The 19629-nt window shown below is 38.8% G+C and overlaps 1 protein-coding gene across 1 annotated transcript in view; it reads left to right on the plus strand.

Annotated features, from left to right (window-relative positions):
• Window positions 1–13023, plus strand: part of RPA1 (replication protein A 70) — a 358941-nt gene extending 345918 nt beyond the window's left edge. Inside the window, exons 16-17 of the mRNA XM_090373886.1 lie at window positions 463–549; window positions 12827–13023. Coding sequence (XP_090230012.1) covers window positions 463–549; window positions 12827–12934 — 195 coding nt within the window. The 3' untranslated portion in view covers window positions 12935–13023. The remainder of the gene's footprint in view (window positions 1–462; window positions 550–12826) is intronic.
• Window positions 13024–19629: the final 6606 nt, after the last annotated feature.

Genomic DNA, 19629 nt, shown 5'->3' on the forward strand with positions numbered 1-19629 from the left:
TTGCTTTGCTAGAGAAAAAGAGAAGAATGGGGGACAAGGAGTTTTATTCATTTTTACATAAATATGAAGATGAAAAGAGTCAAGTGGGTAGTACCGTTTTTTATTGGAAATGGTAGAATTGTGAACAGTCCAGCTGATGTTACTTGTGAGTTGAATAATTACTTTGTATCTACCTCAGCAGTAGACCAAGTTTTTGTAGTTAACAAATGAAATTTTACAAATTATCCACAAGTTTTTTCTTCTCAAATTTCACTGTCATGATTTATAAAATGAGTACACTTCTCTGTCTTAGTTGATAGAATTTATTTGCAGTTATGTGCTTGTGCTTATATATAATTTTTTTTTTTTTTTTTTTTTTTTGTAAATTATAATATACTAATGTTATAATTGTTCTTATATTTCCTTCCCTTCTTTTCCCAATAATTATATTCCATATAAATCTTTATTCCTCCCCTCTTCCAGGATGAAGCTGCTTATAATATAGCAATTGGTAATTCAAATTTCAAGTCATTTATTTTCAAGTTGAGAACAAAGATGGAAATGTTTAATGTAAGTATTTTATAAAAAAGCATTAATTTTATACACTAAATTCAGTTTCATAAACCTTTAAATTTCTTTTAATTTACTGAAAGTTTGCAAAACCTCATATATAATTGACCATTGATCCAGCTCAGGACCCTTAACACACCCAGGGTCCTGAGCTGGATATCATGATTCTTCTTTTTCTTGGTGATTCCCTTCTACTTCTCTCTCTCTCTCTTTCTCTCTCTCTCTCTCTCTCTCTCTCTCTCTCTCTCTCTCTCTCTCTCTCTCTCTCTCTCAGGGTAATTCAGAAAATTTTTTTTGGCTAGTGCAGCATAAGCCTCAGGCTTCCTTGCACCATATGGCTAATAATAATAATAATTGTGTCTGAGTTAAAATTTTTTTTTATTACTTGATGAATTTGTTGACTATTTGTGAAACTTAGGTTGTCAATATATTTGTCATATCCTTGTGATTTCTGTTTTGATCTTGTTATGTGTTTCCACAAGTCTTAAGTTTCATGATTTCTTCTGTGTGTTGAATCAGGTTGCTTTCTGTCTTTAAGGGATGGGTCTAGTTAAGCCAGAGTCCAGAATAACTTTTGCCAAGATCTGGTCTGAGTCATGATTCTATTAATTTATTAATAATTAATTAATAAATTAATAGAATCATGACTCAGACCAGAGCAGCAAAGCAAAAGGCTCAAACTAATGGAAGTGCTGTGGCTCAGAGCAGAACTGAGGGGGGGCAGTTGTCCTCTGACTCACAGCCTTATAAAATGCACTGTTTGCTTGATTTTTGCAGAGCAATCGGGTACGGGACATGATACTGCCATGGGGGATGTCTTTGTGTGTGTGCGCGATGCAAGGAGTGTATCAATATCAGGCAACAACTCAGCGTTCTTGTGGGCCTATATGAGAGCTTGAAGGACAGGGTGGATGCCCTCGAAGAAACTAAATTGAGGGACCCATCAAGCTCTCAGCTGCCCACATCAACGCCAGAGCTTGCACTTGGGCATCACGTGACACAGAGACAATCCCCAAGGCAGAATGCGCTGTTCGAGAAGGAACTAGTAGTTGTTGGTGACTCTATTGTCAGGGAAACGGTGAACATGCTTTGTAAAAAGGATAGGTGGAACAGGACCAGGGTATGTCTGCCAGGGGCAAAGGTTGATGACGTTGTAGAGCGAATATCATCTTTTAAGGGTACAAAAGGTGATATAGTTGTACACGTTGGCACTAAATAATATTAAGAGTAGGAGACCGGCAGAATTACTTAACAAGTACAGGTCACTGTTGAACAAAAGCCGAGAATTAGGGTTGAATTTGAAAGTGTCTGCAATTCTGCCCAGACAAGATAGTAGGGAGTATATGATGAGAGCCTTGTCGATCAATTCGGCCCTGGAAAGATTGTGCAAAGCTCAAGGGGTAGAAGTTTTTTCAGCCTGGACTGTACTTGTTAACAGGAGAGATTGCTTCTACAGGGATGGGATACACTTAAATAGAAAGGGTGCAAGAATATTTGCTGATGCTATCGAGGCAGTGTTAGGTGGGTCGGAAAACTGCTAGCTTGGGGGGAGACAAAGACCAATAGATTGACAGTAGCCACTGGCAGAGGTGAAAGAGATTCTTGCACTGCTTCTATTAGAATGAGCAGAAGCCTGAAAAACAAGATGCATGGTATTTCAGAGACTGCTGGGAGCCATTGCGGTACAAGAAAACACATGGGTTGTGTTAGGGTAGCTAAGAATAGAAACAGGTGCAGGTATACTTGCATGTACACCAATGCTAGGAGTTTAGTAAATAAATTTGATGAATTTGAGGTATTGCTCAAAACATCAAAGGCAGATATTGTTGGGATATCAGAGACGTGGTGTCACACAGAAATAAGGGATGCAGAACTGCAATTTGGGGAGTACAACGTCTACAGAAAGGATAGACAGGATAGGAAGGGAGCAGGGGTTATGCTATTAGTTAAGAAACACATAAAAACCAAGGAAGTGAAGCCAGTCGACATCGCTGGACAGTGCAGTGTTGAGTCAGTTTGGTGTGACATAAGCATTGGGAGATCAAAATTGAGAGTAGGAGTGTGCTATAGGCCTAATGACTCTGATGAGTATAATAAGAAACTGTACAGGGAAATAGAGTGGGCCAGTAAATCAGAGAGTCTTATAATGGGAGATTTTAATTTCCCAGATATTGACTGGAATTTGGGGCTGGTCACTCACACACTAGCAGGGCTTTTGTGGATTTATTGGATGATTGTTTTCTACATCAGCATGTTTGGGAGGCAACTAGAGGGAGTAATACTCTTGATTTGATTATCAGCAGTGATTCTTCATGCATTAAGAATCTGCAGATAAATGAACCCCTAGGTGGCAGTATTCACATTGTGCTGAAGTGGGATTTACTCAATGAGGTAACTACCATTAGGGGTAAAGGGAAGGGTTATTGCTTCTGTAAAGGCGACTACGATGGACTGAGACAGTATTTAAATTCTATACAGTGGGACCAACTGATGATGTTACCAACAGCAAATTCAAAATGGGAAGCATTCAAAGAACTTATCTTGGAAGCTACTAGGCTTTACATACCAACTAAGAAATATTGTTCAAGGTTTAGGCCAAAATGGATGTCAGATGAACTAATGAGGCATATGGCAGAGAAGAAAAATGCATTGGATAATTACAAATTGACACATGACACAGAAGCCTATGATAGATACAAGTTGATATGCAACTAAGTTACAAAGAAGGTTAGGCAGGCGAAGGCAGATTACGAGAAATCCTTGGCAAGGGATGCAAAGAAAAACAGCAAAGAGTTCTTTACTTATGTAAACTCTAGAAGGAAGGGGATGAATCAGATTGGTCCACTTGATATTGATGGGTCAACTGTTGATGATCCTGCTCAGGTAGCTAACAAACTAAATGAATATTTTGCATTGACATTCACACATGAGGAGTTATTCAGCGAGGGGAATGCCAGAGGTGTATTCAACTCTAGCAGTAAGCTACAGAATCTTGAAATAACTGGGAGTAAAGTGGAGGAGAAACTGTTGAAGATAAACACAAGAAAGGCACCCAGGGTGGATGGGATCTATCCAGTTATATTAAAGGAGGCAGCAAAAGAATTAAGCAAACCCTTAGCCATAATTATGAGAGCTTCCTTGGGCTCAGGGGAGGTACCAATAGACTGGAAAAGTGCAGATGTGACCCCAATTCACAAAGGAGGATCAAAGGCTGACACAAGTAATTATAGACCTGTGAGCTTAACTTCTGTTCCAGGAAAATTAATGGAGACACTGGTTAAAGAATCACTGCAGGATCATTTAGACAAGACTTCAGTTATAGCTCGGACACAGCATGGTTTTGTTAAGGGGAAGTCTTGCCTGACCAATTTGATTGGATACTATGATGCAGTCACAAAAGAACTGGATGCAGGGAATAGCTTTGATATTATATACTTGGATCTTAGAAAGGCTTTTGATACTGTTGCACATGGAAGACTGCTACACAAATTGGAGCAGTGTGACATTGGAGGCAAATTGCTGCTATGGATAAAGGGGTGGTTGAGGGGGAGAAGACAGAGTGGTAATCAATGGACACTGCTCATCGTGGACTAATGTTATTAGTGGAGTCCCTCAGGGTTCAGTGTTGGGTCCATTATTGTTTTCTGTATTTATAAATGATATTGATGATGGTATATCAAGCTTAATGTCCAATTTTGCAGACGATACAAAGGTTGGCAGGGTTGTCAAGGACACTGCTGACACTATGCTGCTGCAACAGGATCTGGAAAGGTTGAGCAGATGGGCTGAGAGGTGGCAAATGAAGTTTAACATTGACAAATGTAAAGTACTATACATGGGAAACAGCAGCCCCAGAGCAACGTATCAACTCTTTGGTACTACACTGACAGTGGTAGAGAATGAAAGGGACTTGGGGGTGGTTTTGCAGGCAGATATGAAGTTCTCTGAGCAGTGCAGATGGGCTGCAAGAGTAGCTCATGGAGTATTGTCAATGATATACAGGAATTTTTCCAGCAGGGATAAGGAGGTGATTATTCCCTTGTATAAGGCAATGGTCAGGCCACACCTGGAGTACTGTATACAGGTCTGGAGGCCTCATTTCAAGAAGGATGTAGAGCTGCTGGAACGAGTACAGAGAAGGGCAACAAGATTAGTGAATGGAACAAAGGGGTGCTCTTACGAAGAAAGGCTTAAGTTTTGCAAATTACAGTGTCTGGAGACTAGGCACCAGCGAGGTGATCTGATAGAGGTGTATAAAGCCTTGAATGGTTTGAGCATGCTCAATGCTGATGGGATTCTTCCTCTAGCTCAGAAAAATCACCTGAGAGGGCATAAATTCAAATTGAGGAAAGACAGATGTAGGATAGACGTGCGGAAATTTGCCTTTAGCCAGCGGGTGGTTGGTTGGTGGAACAGACTTCCATCCCTTGTCATGGAGGTTGATAGGCTAAATAAGTTTAAGGCTCAGCTGGACAGGTATTTTGAACGAACAGAGGGGTGAGGTGGAAGTGGGGTTTTTTTTTTTTTTTTTTCTTTGTTTTTTTGGCTGATGCTGCATAAGCTTGCTTTCTTGCATCAAATGCCGCTACTAATGCTAATGCTAAAAGATAGTCACAACAAGAATCTGTATTTTATGAATAATCTCATGAATTCTATTAAGCATTTATGAATAAAATGAGGGGAGGTGAGATTTACTTTTTTGTTTATTTTATTTTATTATATAATATATATATACACAGTCGATTCTGGTTATTTGGAATACATTGGGACTAGTGCATTTTGACCCAATTATGCGGAGTTTCACGTAAATAGTTAAAAATACAGCTTTATGATTGATTTTCTGTAAGGTCAAATCACGTTACGATGGACTCACCATTGTAAAATACCGATCACTATACAATGTGTAGTAAGCGCCGGTCATTGTGATCGTGTTTGTGAACTGAAGTTTAATTCTATTAAAGAGTGATTCTAATTAGCGAAAATAGGTGAAATATTATCCACAGACTATAAAAGTAAAGATATACTGTATTAAGTACAATTTTACACTTTATTACTTTAAAATTGGAAGAATATTTTCCACAGGTTAGCAAAATAAAAATAAATTTAAGCTTACATGCATAGCTTAATTAATATGTACTGTAATATGTACATACTAACTATTTGACATTTCTGTTCACTGACATTTGTGGGTGGGGGTTAAAATTTAAGAGAGTAAAAAAGATAAGCAATCAATAACAAAGAACACGGCATACACAAATTGCAAGTAACACAATATGTGCAAGTTAGAATGATGGAGTAACAAGTTACAAAGCTTAAAAATAGGAATGAAAAGCAGATTCTGTAAATTAATTTTTTATATGATTGAAGCACTGACAGAAAAGCCCAATAAACAGGGGACTGCTAATTGTTTTATGGTTGTGACCTCCAGAAATCCGACCGAACCACATGGTATGGTCGGAGACAGTCATAGGGTAATTTCGAGTGCCACAGTATTCTGCCCCGATTAAACAGCAGTTAAGCAAAGTAAACCCTGGCTATTTTCTCGATTGGGTTCTGTTCTATAAGATTTGTCCTAAATAAACTGCTTCCCCGATTAACCGGAATCTACTGTATATATATTTTGCTATATATATTTTCTTTCTTTTTGATCGCTTTGCAAATAATAATACTAAAAATCAGTGGTAGGGAAAAATGTGCAGCAAAAGTCTTAAGAAATATTGAGAACTGCAAACCTAATCACACCCCTCTCACTTGGGCGCCTCCATAGCCAGGTGGGCAGGAGCGGCAGTGCATAACACACACTTCTTGATTAGACCGGGGTTCGAGCCTGTGACTACCAAATACAGAGGATGCGGAAAGGTCAGGGAATGACCACCGCATATCCCTGGAACAATATAGCCTTAGTTGCTAATGCTCCTAAAAAAACAAATAACACAAACAACTCTCACTCAGTGCAGAATTGTCTTTTACATTATATTTATTGATGTGAATTTCAAAGTCACCATGAAGGATTTCTTCGTGGTTGCTTTGAGGCTTTGAAGAATAATTTTTTGATCAGAATAATTTTAAAAATAATTGAAAAATAAATTTGAAAATTATTCTTATCTTCTCATATTTAGCAAACAAAAACTATATAACAGTCCCATGCTAAGTATGCAGCTGCAGATTTTATATTAAAAGCTTTTAGAATTTCGTGCATGCTATGCACTCATAATTACAAGAAAAGCACACTTGACAATATTATTCTAGAAATGAAATTTAGACAACTAATTGAGTATAAAAGTGTATAAGGAGGATTTCAGATTGGAAGTGACCATTAACCCTTGCTGAAAAGTTAAATGACATTTCTTATGTTGATATGACTTCAGTTGAAAATTGACAAAACTTGAAGAGAATTTTAGTGGACGCTGGCTACAAAAAAAATATGCAGGGAGAAGACCTGTACAGGAAAATACAGAATGACATTGCAGATCCAAGAAGTTGCAAAAATTAAAAATATAAATAAAGTACAAGAGAGCTAACATGTGTGAATGAGGCTGAAAAAAAAAAGCCTTGATTTAGGGTTGAATTTGAAAGTGTCTGTAATCCTGCAAAGACATGATAGGAGAAAGTATATGATGAGAGCCTTGTCGATAAATTCGGCCATGGAAAGATTGTGCAACTCCCAAGGGGCAGAATTTTTTTCAGCCTGGTCTGTACTTGTTAACAGGAGAGACTGCTTCTACAGGGATGTGATACACTTAAATAGAAAGGGTGCAAGCATATTTGCTGATACTATCGAGGCAGTGTTAGGTGGGTCGGAAAACTGCTAGCTTAGGGGGATACAAGGACTAATAGATTAACAGTAGCCACTGGCAGAGGTGAAAGTGATTCTTGCATTGTTTCTATTGGAATGAGCAGCAGCCTGGAAAACAAGATGCAGGATATTTCAGAGACTGCTGGGAGTCACTGAGGTACAACTAAACACATGGGTTGTGTTAGGGTAGCTAAGAATAGGAACAGGTGCATGTATACTTGCATGTACACCAATGTGCTAGGAGTTTGTTAAATAAATTTGATGAATTTGAGGTATTGCTCAAAACAACAAAGGCAGATATTGTTGGGATATCAGAGATGTGGTTTCGCACAGATATAAGGAATGCAGAACTGGAATTTGGAGTACAATTTGTACAGAAAGGATAGACAAAATAGAAAGGGAGGAGAGGTTATACTATTAGTTAAACACAAAATCCAAGAAACTGAAGCCAGTCGACATCGCTGGCAGTGCAGTGTCGAGTCAGTTTGGTGTGACATAAGCATTGGGAGTGTGTTATAGGCCTAATTACTCTAATGAGTATAATAAGAAACTGTACAGGGAAATAGAGTGGGCCAGTAAATCAGAGTCTTATAATGGGAGATTTTAATTTCAGAGATATTGACTGGAATTTGTGGACTGGTTACTCACACACTAGCAAGACTTTTGTGGATTTATTGGATGATTGTTTTCTACATCAGCATGTTTGGGAGGCAACTAGAGGGAATAATACTCTTGATCTGATTATCAGTAGTGATTCTTCATGCATCAAGAATCTGCAGATAAAGGAACCACTAAGTGGCAGTGATCACAGTGTGATGAAGTGAGATTTACTCAAAAAGGTAACTACCATCAGGGTTAAAGAGAAGGGTTTTTGCTTTCGTAAAGGTGACTATGGTGGTCTGAGAAAATATTTAAATTCTGTACAGTGGGACCAACTCATGATGTTACCAACAGCAAATCCAAATGGAAAGTATTCAAAGAATTTATCTTGGAAGCTACTAGGCTTTACATACCAACTAAGAAATATTGTTCAAGGTTTAGGCCTAAATGGATGTCAGATGAACTAATGAGACATGTGGCAGAGAAGAAAAATGAATGGATTACATATAAATTCATGGGTGACATGGAAGCCTGTGAGAGATATAAGCTGGTCTGTAACCAAAGTCACAAAGGAGATTAGGCAGGCAAAGGCAGATTATGAGAAATCCTTGGCAAAGGATGCAAAGTAAAGAAACAAAGAGTTCTTTACCTATGTAAACTCTAGACAGAAAGGGATGAATCAGATTGGTCCACTGGATATTGATTGTTCAACTGTTGATGATCCTGCTCAGGTGGCTAACTAACTAAATGAGTATTTTACATCTACATTCACCCATGAGAAGTTATTCAGGGAGAGGAATGCCAGAGGTCAGTTAAACTCTGGCAGTGAGAATAACTGAGAGGAAAGTGGAGGAGAAATTGTTGAAGATAAACATAAAAAAGGCACCCGGGATGGACTGGATCTATCCAGCTTTATTGTTAAAGGAGGCAGCAAACGTAGTAAGCAAACCTTTAGCCATAATTATGATAGCTTCTTTGGACTCAGGGGAGGTACCCATGGACTGGAGACGTGCAAATGTGACCCGAATTCACAAAGGAGGATCAAAGGCTGACACAAGTAATTATAGACCTGTGAGTTTAACTTCTGTTCCAAGAAAATTAATGGAGGCACTGGTTGAAGAAGCACTGCAGGATCATCTATAGAAGACTTCAGTTATAGCTCGGACACAGCATGGTTTTGTTAAGGGGAAGTCTTGCCTGACCAATTTGATTGGATATTATGATGTTGTCACAAAGGAACTGGATGCACAGAATAACTTTGATATCATATATTTGGATCTTAGAAAGGTTTTTGATACTGTTGTACATGGAAGACTGCTACACAAATTGGAGCAGTGTGGCACTGGAGGCAAATTGCTGCTATGAATAAAGGGATGGTTGAGTGGGAGAAGATAGAGAGTGGAAATGAATGGACACTGCTCATAGTGGAGTAATGTTATTTGTGGAGTCCCTCAGGGTTCAGTATTGGGTCAGAGAGAGAGAGAGATAATCTTTAATGCCCTTCACGGCCAAAAAGCCAGGGGTTTACATTTTTACAACCTCCCGAAACTTCCGGGAAAATAGAACAATTAATTTACAAAAACAGGTAATTTTACAAAAGAAAACATATTTTATACAAAGGAGAGAACTCCTTACGAGAGTTAGGTCTGATTGAGCTGACTTAACATCGAGATAAGAGCACCAGCTCAATCAGACAGGAACAGATGCAAGGTACACATGTCAATGCAGATTAGTCCTACTAGACATAATTTTTTTCCTGTAAGTCCGGTCAATAGCGAATTTGTTCAGGTCGGCGTCAAGTACCTGGGTTTGCTTGAACATCAGCTGAGGGAGGAACCTGTCCGAGAGATGGAGTCGCGCTGAATGCGAGTAGAGCTCGGGATTGGCCCTAAGGGCAGCAGGGGGGATCCTCCAGCCACAGGTATCCCAGAATGAAGGTGTTGCGATTATGCCTGTTATCATCTTGACTGTTGCTAGGAGGCGTTGGTCTTCGACTAAGGTGGGAAGCCGTGGAATCCCGAGAGAGTTGGCAAGCTGCGTGGTGTGAATCAGAGCTGGAAGGTTGTGCTTCCTGTTGGCCCACTTTAGGAGCCAGAATTCTGTGGCAAAGAGTGGTTTCTTTATTGATGGTGCCGCTGACGCCCAAATTTCAGCAGCATAGAGTAAATGTGGAAAGATGATTGCTCTTATGTACCTCACGGTTGTCTTTTTATCTCTGATATGAAGGAGATGCTGTTTTGCTATCCACCGGAGTCTTGAAGCACGTGTGAGGAGTATGTCTATGTGGGCGTTGAATCGAAGTTTGGAGTCGAATACAACGCCCAGATCACGATGGCTGGATGCAATTGGGATGAGGGTGTTGCCGACCGAAGGCTGGAGAGAAGAAGGAGTTTGCTTCAATGAATACACCATGAATTCGGACTTAGCAGGATTGATCTTGAGCCCGAACTGGCAGAGGTAAGATGTGACTGCAGTGAGAGTGTTGTTAATTTCGGTTTTTACCAGATCAAGGTCTTGACCAGGGATGATGGGAGTCAGTATCTTGATATCATCTGCATAGCTCAGTAGACATCGAGAATGTGCAACCAGTGGGAAGATAATAGATGAGAACAGAAGGCCGGAAAGGACCCCTCCTTGTGGGACTCCTGCGGTGACGGATCTAGTAAGGGTGCGATCTCCTGTGTGAAGCTTTATAACTCTGTTATTCAAAAGAGAGGAGAGAAAGCATAATATGTTCCCTGTGATCTGGAAGTGGCATTCCAGGAGAGTGAGTAGTTGGTTTACTTGGACGGCATCAAATGCAGCCTCAATGTCTAAGTAAGTCACAGCTAGTTCGTGCCTTTTCTCGAATGCTGACAAGATAGGGTCCGTTGTTGTTTTCTGTATTTATAAATGATATTGATGGTGGTATATCAAGCTTAATGTCCAAGTTTGCAGACGATACAAAGTTTGACTGGGTTGTTAAGGACACTAATGACAGTACGCTGCTGCAACAGGATCTAGAAAAGTTGAGCAGATGGCCTGAGAGGTGGCAAATGAAGTTTAACATTGACAAATGTAAAATACTACATATGGGAAGCAGCAATCCCCAGAGTGATATATCAACTCTGTTGTACAACACTGACAGTGGTAGAAAACAAAAAGGACATGGGAGTAATTGTTCAGGCAGATATGAAGTTTTCTGAGCAGTCCAGATGGTCTGCAAGAGTAGCTCATAGTGTCTTGTCAATGATCTACAGGAATTTTTCTAGTAGGAATAAGGAGGTGATTATCCCCTTATATAAGGTAATGGTCAGGCCACACCTTGAGTACTGTATACAGGTCTGGAGGCCTCATTTTAAGAAGGATGTAGAGCTGTTGGAATGAGTACAGAGAAGGGCAACAAGATTAGTGAATGGAACAAAGGGTTGCTCTTATGAAGAAAGGCTTAAATTTTGCAAATTACTGTGTCTGGAGACTAGGCACCTGCGAGATGATCTGATTGAGGTGTATATAGCCTTGAATGGTTTGAGCATGCTCAAAGCTAATGGAATTCTTCCTCTTTCTTAGAATAATCATTTGAGAGGGCATAAATTCAAATTGAGGAACGACTGATGTAGGGTAGATGTGCAGAAGTTTGCCTTTAGCCAGCGGGCAGTTGGTTGGTGGAACAGACTTCCATCCCTTGTTGTGGAAGTTGATAGCCTAAATAAATATAAGGCTTAGCTGGACAGGTACTTGGAACGAACGGAGCGGTCAAATGGCAGCGTGTTTTTTTTTTTTTTTTTTTTTGGATGATGCTGGATAAGCTTGCTTTCTTGCATCGTATGCCTCTGCTAATGCTTAAAAAAAAAAAAAAAAAAAAAAAAAATCTTGGAAAGACGGAGAAAGATGGACAAGCGATCAGAAGCTAGATAAAATGTTCCTAATGTAATTAAAAATATTGAATTGTGGAAAAACAATAACTAAGATAATATTAACAACAAAGTTAAAATAGAAGCAAAAGATATTTTAGAAGTGCAGAGTAAATACCTTTATGATTGTTCAACAAAGGAACCAAAGCTATTGAAATTGGGAGGTGGGTCAGGCGGGATTTGGGGGGATACACAGGCTAATTAGATTAACAGTAGCCACTGGATGTTATGAAAGTGATTGTTGAACTGCTTCTATTGGAATGAGAGCAGCCTGGAAAACAAGATGCAGGGTATTTCAGAGACTGCGTTACAAGTAAACACATGGGTTTTGTTAGAGTAGCTAAGAATAGGATTTTGGATTTTATCTCCTTACATTATTACCTCAACAGAAATAGGATGCTATTTCTGTTGAGGTAATAAAGGCCATAGAAAATATAGAGTGTGGAAAGGAAGTAGGTGCAGATGATGTTAGAACTGAAATCCAGAGCAATGCTCTATCTTTCATTCTTAGTAAACTCTGCAAGTAAGTAAGGGATGGCATTATTCCTTTATATAAGATGATGATACTGCACCTAAAAATTATTCAAAAGAGAATTTAAAGATTTGGGGAGAAATAGTAATTATTGTCCCTATGAGAGGGGGGCCGAAAGGTATTAACAAAAAGAATATGTATGATTGTTATTTAATTAAGTGAAATTAACTGATATATGTTTATTAGAATGTTATTTAATTCATTACCTTTGTTGGAAGTGATCTGAAAATAAAGTATTCTTTTAAATGGGAGCGAGAGAGATTTGCAATTTGTCTTTTGTCATATGAATATCTGTATGAAATGACTGTGGCAAAATATTTCTGGAGTTTGTGATATTGTTTATTTATATAAAATCGTGCTTTGGAATAGCTGACAGTTGTTATTACTGATTCTCATTATGTTTATTTTATGAGTTGATATTTAGTTATCAGTTGAATATTGTGTTTGTTTTTACAGGAAGAAAACCGTTTGAAGACTGTAGTGATGTCAGCAACACCGTTAGATTACCAAAAATATGGACAAAAACTTCTTGCAGATATAAAACAAATGGAACCAATCCTCTAATAGATGTTATGGAAACTTGTTAAGATTGTATTGTGAATACTAATAACAAAATGATGTTTTTGGAGATCTTTTGTTCAAACATATTCTATTCTGTGTGCACCATTTTATCAAATTTTTTAAATTTCTTATTTCTACTCTAAAATGAATAAAAATTTATGTAGATAATTTATCATGCAACATTTTTTATTCTTTCTCAATTTGTAAACTGTTGAATGAAGATAGGCAAATTATAAGAAATGTAATGCATACCTCAATTTGTTATATCAACTTTAAAATTTGTTTTTATGAGTAGATATCATTAAATTATTTTTGAAATATTATGACAACTTTGCTTAATTTGCATATGAAAAAGTAATGTTAAAGTAGAACAGCATTTTAAAGAGTTTCACTTTAAAATGAAAATATAAATGTATCCTGCATTATTTGAAGATAATGAATCACTCAAACCTACATTGGTTTAATTATGTTTATTTCTGATTTGGAAATGTGTTTGACTGGGATAAAACACTTGATTTCTTTATCAACATAAAGGGGTCATACCACTTCTTCGATGTATAAAGACAGTAACTAAGGATTTCAAAGTATTTTATTATTTTCTGCGGGCTCCAGGGTTCCCCCTAACCGCCACTGAAGAGTAACTGTACATTATTTACAATTTGTGGTTTAGCAAAACATCTTTTGATCCACCACCTTCACAGGAATGGTTACAACCAATAAGTCTCTTGCCTGAGAATAATGTAGTATAGCCGCATATTTGACCATACTGTATATCCATAACACTTGATACTCAGTTATTACAATTTTTTGAAGTCTACAATTTCTACATTAACCTTCACAACTTATACAACTATACAGATAGTTAGAACCTACCAGTTTGGTTACAGTGAGGTCAGACGCATATCTTACGATTTATAGAATTTAAGATTTACAATTTATGCACCTTATTAGAGGCAGAAGTCCCAGGACACTGCCCAACCAACAGTAAACCTGGCACACAGTTTTATATATACTAAACGCTAATGTTTCCGTCCGGCTATAAATACAAATAAATTTCCTCATCTGAGGTCCCATAACAATCCGATTAATATCAAGACAATATATCCAGTGGTAGTACACTTATTACATAATTATTCTCAGTCGGCAAGTCCTTTCCTTCTGCAGAAAGCCTTGTCAGCAAAGTTAGCTAGTGCCTGATAATATTCCTTACATTCTAAAAACTTGAAGTTATTTACATCTTAAACTTCTGTCAATGTATAAGTTCAAATCAAATTTCTACATAATATCGACATTCTAAGATTACGTGTTGGACTGTGTCCTCTGAGCCACATTTACATAGAGGAGATGCAGCCAAACCCAGAGTAAATAACTTTGAGTTTAGGCTGCCATGCTCGAATAGAAGGAAAGTTAGGTGAAGACCTGGGTTAAACCAGAGCCAATGTTTTTTGTCAAATTCAGCAACTTGAGGTATAAAAAGGATAGTAATTAGCATTAGTAGAGGCATATGATGCAAGAAAGCAAGCTTATTCAGCATCAACCAAAAAAAAAAAAAAAAAAAACCACTACTCCCATTTCACCCCTCAATTCGTTCGAAATACCTGTCCAGCTGAGCCTTAAATTTGTTTAGGCTATCAACTTCAACAACAAGCGATGGAAGTCTATTCCACAAACCAACTGCCCGCTGGCTAAAGGCGAATTTCCGCACATCTATCCGACATCCGTCCTTCCTCAATTTGAATTTATGCCCTCTCAGGTGATTATTCTGAGCAAGAGGAAGAATCCCATCGGCATTGAGCATGCTCAAGCCATTCAAAGCCTTGTACACCTCTATCAGATCACCTCGGCGATGCCTAGTCTCCAGGCTCTGTAATTTGCAAAACTTAAGCCTTTCTTCGTAAGAGCAACCCTTTGTTCCATTCACTAATCTTGTTGCCCTTCTCTGTACTCGTTCCATCAGCTCTACATCCTTCTTGAAATGAGGCCTCCAGACCTGTATACAGTACTCAAGGTGTGGCCTGACCAATGCCTTATACAAGGGAATAATCACATCCCTGTCCCTGCTAGAAAAATTCCTGTATATCATTGACAAGACACCATGAGCTACCCTTGCAGCTCGTCTGCACTGCTCAGAGAACTTCATATCTGCCTGCACAATTACCCCCCAGGTCCTTTTCATTCTCTACCACTGTCAGCGTAGTACCACAGAGTTGATACGTTGATCTGGGGTTACTGTTTCCCATATGTAGTACTTTACATTTGTCAATGTTAAACTTCATTTGCCACCTCTCAGCCCATCTGCTCAACCTTTCCAGATCCTGTTGCAGCAGCATAGTATCAGTAGTGTCCTTAACAACCCTGCCAACCTTTGTATCGTCTGCAAACTTGGACATTAAGCCTGATACACCATCATCAATATCATTTATAAATACAGAAAACAACAATGGACCCAACACTGAACCCTGAGGAACTCCACTAAACTCCACTCCATTAGTCCATTCCTGGAGGAACTGGTTTCTTAATCTAGTGTTGTCTTCTTTCACCGGAACATCCAGGATAACAGAAAACTGGTTGAACTGTGCTGGAATACCCTTCCTTCTACAATACTGAAAGTAATTGTACAGTACTTCGTATTTAATTGGCATTTTGCCATTGATTACCTGTAATGCCGACGTTGAAATCGTGCAAAAAGCTCTTTTAAGTTGCAGTCAGGAAGAAGTGCTGGGCTTGAGTCAAGATTTTTTACACCATGACTCTGTGTGTACTGGGGCCTCAAGTGCCCGCAGCATAACAGGCAATAGGAATAAATATGCATTTGTACTACAGCTTCAGAGTGGAGGGTTTCAGACCCCAAGAACCTGTGATAATTCTGATTATTTTGCCTGTTTGTTTGTTTGTTTGTTGTTTGGTTTTTGGAGCATTAGGAACTAAGGTCATATTGCTCCGGGAATATGCAGAGGCCATTCCTTGACCTTTCCGCATCCTCCGTATTTGGTGGTGACGGGCTTGAACCCCGGTCTATGCAAAAAGAGTGTGCTACGCACTGCTGCTCTTTCCCACCTGGCTACGGAGGCGCCTATTTTAGCATTAGCATTAGTAGAGGCATTTGATGCAAGAAAGCAAGCTTATGCAGCATCAGCCAAAAAAAATAAATAAATAAAAAATAAATAATCACTTCCACTTCACCCCTCTGTTCGTTCGAAATACCTGTCCAGCTGAGCCTTAAACTTATTTAGGCTATCAACTTCCACGACAAGGGATGGCAGTCTGTTCCACCAACCAACCACCTGCTGGCTAAAGACAAATTTCCGCACGTCTATCCTACATCTGTCTTTCCTCAATTTGAATTTATGCCCTCTCAGGTGATTATTCTGAGCAAGAGGAAGAATCCCATGAGCATTGATCATGCTCAAACCATTCAAGGCTTTATACACCTCAATCAGATCACCTCGCTGGGGCCTAGTCTCGAGAATTTGCAAAACATAAGCCTTTATTCGTAAGAGCACCCTTTTGTTCCATTCACTAATCTTGTTGCCCTTCTCTGTACTCATTCCAGCAGCTCTACATCCTTCTTGAAATCAGGCCTCCAGATGTGTATACAGAACTCTAGGTGTGGCCTGACCATTACCTTATACAAGGGAATAATCACCTCCTTATCCCTGCTAGAAAAATTCCTATATATCATTGACAATACACCATGAGCTACTCTTGCAGCCCGTCTGCACTGCTCAGAGAACTTCATATCTGCCTGCACAACCACCCCCAGGTCCCTTTCATTCTCTACCACTGTCAGTGTAGTATCGCAGATTTGATACGTTGCTCTGGGGTTGCTGTTTCCTATATGTAGTACTTTACATTTGTCAATGTTAAACTTCATTTGCCATCTCTCAGCCCATCTGCTCAACCTTTACAGATCCTGTTGCAGCAGCATAGTGTCATTAGTGCCCTTAACAACCCTGCCAACTTTCGTATCTTCGGCAAACTTGGTCATTAAGCTTGATATACCATCATCGATATCATTTATAAATACAGAAAACAATAATGGACCCAAGACTGAACGCTGAGGGACTCCACTAATAACATTAGTCCACGATGAGTAGTGTCCATTGATTACCACTCTGTCTTTTCCCCCTCAATCACCCCTTTATCCATAGCAGCAATATGCCTCCAATGCCACACTGCTCCAATTTGTGCAGCAGTCTTCCATGTGCAACAGTATCAAAAGCCTTTCTAAGATCCAAGTATATAATATCAGAGTTATTCCCTGCATCCAGTTCTTTTGTAACTGCATCATAGTATCCAATCAAATTGTCAAGCAAGACTTCCCCTTAACAAAACCATGCTGTGTCCGAGCTATAACTGAAGTCCTGTCTAGATGATTCTGCAGTGCTTCTTTCACCAGTGCCTCCATTAATTTTCCGGGAACAGAAGTTGAACTCACAGGTCTATAATTACTTGTGTCAGCACTTGAAACTCCTTTGTGAATTGTGGTCACATTTGCACATCTCCAGTCCATGGGTACCTCCCCCCCAGTCCAAGGAAGCTCTCATAATTATGGCTAAGTGTTTGCTTACTTCCTTTGCTGCCTCCTTTAATATAACTGGATAGATCCCATCCACCCCACAGATGCCTTTCTTGTGTTTATCTTCTACAATTTCTCCTCCGCTTTACTCTCAGTTGTTACAAGATTCTCTAGCTTACTGCCAGAGTTGAATACACCTCTGGGATTCCCCTCGCTGAATAACTCCTCGTGTGTGAATGTCGATGCAAAATATTCTTTAGTTTGTTAGCTACCTGAGCAGTTGACCCATCGATATCAAGTGTACCAATCTGATTCATCCCCTTCCTTCCAGAGTTTACGTAAGTAAAGAATTCCCTGCTGATTTTCTTTGCATCCCTTGCCAAAGACCTCGTAATCTGCCTTCGCCTGCCTAACCTCCTTCTAACTTGGTTACAGATCAACTTGTATCTATCATAGGCTTCTGTGTCACGTGTTAATTTGTATGTATCCCATGCATGTTTCTTCTCTGCCATATGCCTCATCAGTTCATCTGACATCCATTTTGGCCTAAACCTTGAACAATATTTCTTGGTTGGTATGTAAAGCCTAATAGCTTCCAAGATAAGTTCTTTGAATGCTTCCCATTTTGAATTTGCTGTTGGTAACATCATCAGTTGGTCCCACTGTATAGAATTTAAATACTGTCTCAGTCCATCGTAGTCGCCTTTATGAAAGCAATAACCTTTCCCTTTACCCCTAATGGTAGTTACCTCTTTGAGTAAATCCCACTTCAGCACACTGATCACTGCCACCTAGTGGTTCATTTATCTGCAGATTCGTAATGTATGAAGAATCACTACTGATAATAAAATCAAGAGTATTACTCCCTCTAGTTGCCTCCCCAACATGCTGATGCAGAAAACTATCATCCAATAAATCCACAAAAGCCTTGCTAGTGTGTGAGTGACCAGCCCCCAAATTCCAGTCAATATCTGGGAAATTAAAATCCCGCATTATAAGACTCTCTGGTTTACTGGCCCACTCTATTTCCCTGTTCAGTTTCTTATTATACTCATCAGAGTCATTAGGCCTATAGCACACTCCTACTCTCAATTTTGATCTCCCAATGCTTTTGTCACACCAAACTGACTCGACCCTGCACTGTCCAGCGATGTCCACTGGATTCACTTCTTTGGATTTTATGTATTTCTTAACTAATAGCATAACCCCTCCTCCCTTCTTTTCCTGTGTATCCTTTCTGTAGAAGTTGTACTCCCGAAATTACAGTTCTGCATTCCTTATATCTGTGTGACACCACGTCTCTGAAATCCCAACAATATCTGCCTTTGATGTTTTGAGCAATACCTCAAATTCATCAAATTTATTTACTAATTTTGCCTGTCAAAGTCGATTTTGCTTAGTACATATTTAGCATGTGTAATTAATTGAAATTTCTTATCTAACATAATTCTGAGGTATTTGTACGAGTTAACTAATTTTATTGATGTTCTTTAATCTTAATACTTCTGTTTGGGTCTAATTTTCCTTTGTGAAGAATTTTTGTTTTCGGAACAGAAATAGTTAATTTGTGTGTACTACACCACTCATCTAGGTCTGATTGGACTTCATTCGCACGGATTTCAAGTTTTAGTCTGGAGTTTCCAGTAACAAGGATAATTAAATTGTCTGTGTACGCGATCTTAGTGATGCAATTATGTTCAGTAGCCAGTAACTAAAGATTATTATTATTTATTAAGAGATATTCTTAAAATGCTAGTAGAACTAATGTACAAGTTAGTGCATTTGCATCATTTCTCTACATACCCAATTACATAAGTTGTTATAAATTGGCATCATTAAGTATATCTCATATTGTGAATACCTTCAGCCCTATACTATACAGTAAATTTAGTAGAATTAAATTTCTAAGAATTTTTGCAAGTCAAACTCAGACTTAATTTGAAGAATTTTGTTTTAAGATTAATTTACATATTATATAAGTATAACTTGTTTATGATTGAAACACACACACACACACATACAAAGGGTACTAGGAAAGTTTTGCAATACAGCTTTGTTTATTTAATTTTTTCAAAGTAATTTCCTCTACATTCAATACACCTCTCCATCCTCCGAAACCAATCTTTAAACCCGTTCTGCCAAGTTTCACTAGGGAGTAAAGCACACTCGTTGTCCCAAG

This window comes from Mastigoproctus giganteus, chromosome 5 (assembly GCF_048544385.1).
Source record: "Mastigoproctus giganteus isolate SK-2022 chromosome 5, ASM4854438v1, whole genome shotgun sequence".
In the NCBI taxonomy this organism is placed as follows: Eukaryota; Metazoa; Arthropoda; class Arachnida; order Uropygi; family Thelyphonidae; genus Mastigoproctus; species Mastigoproctus giganteus.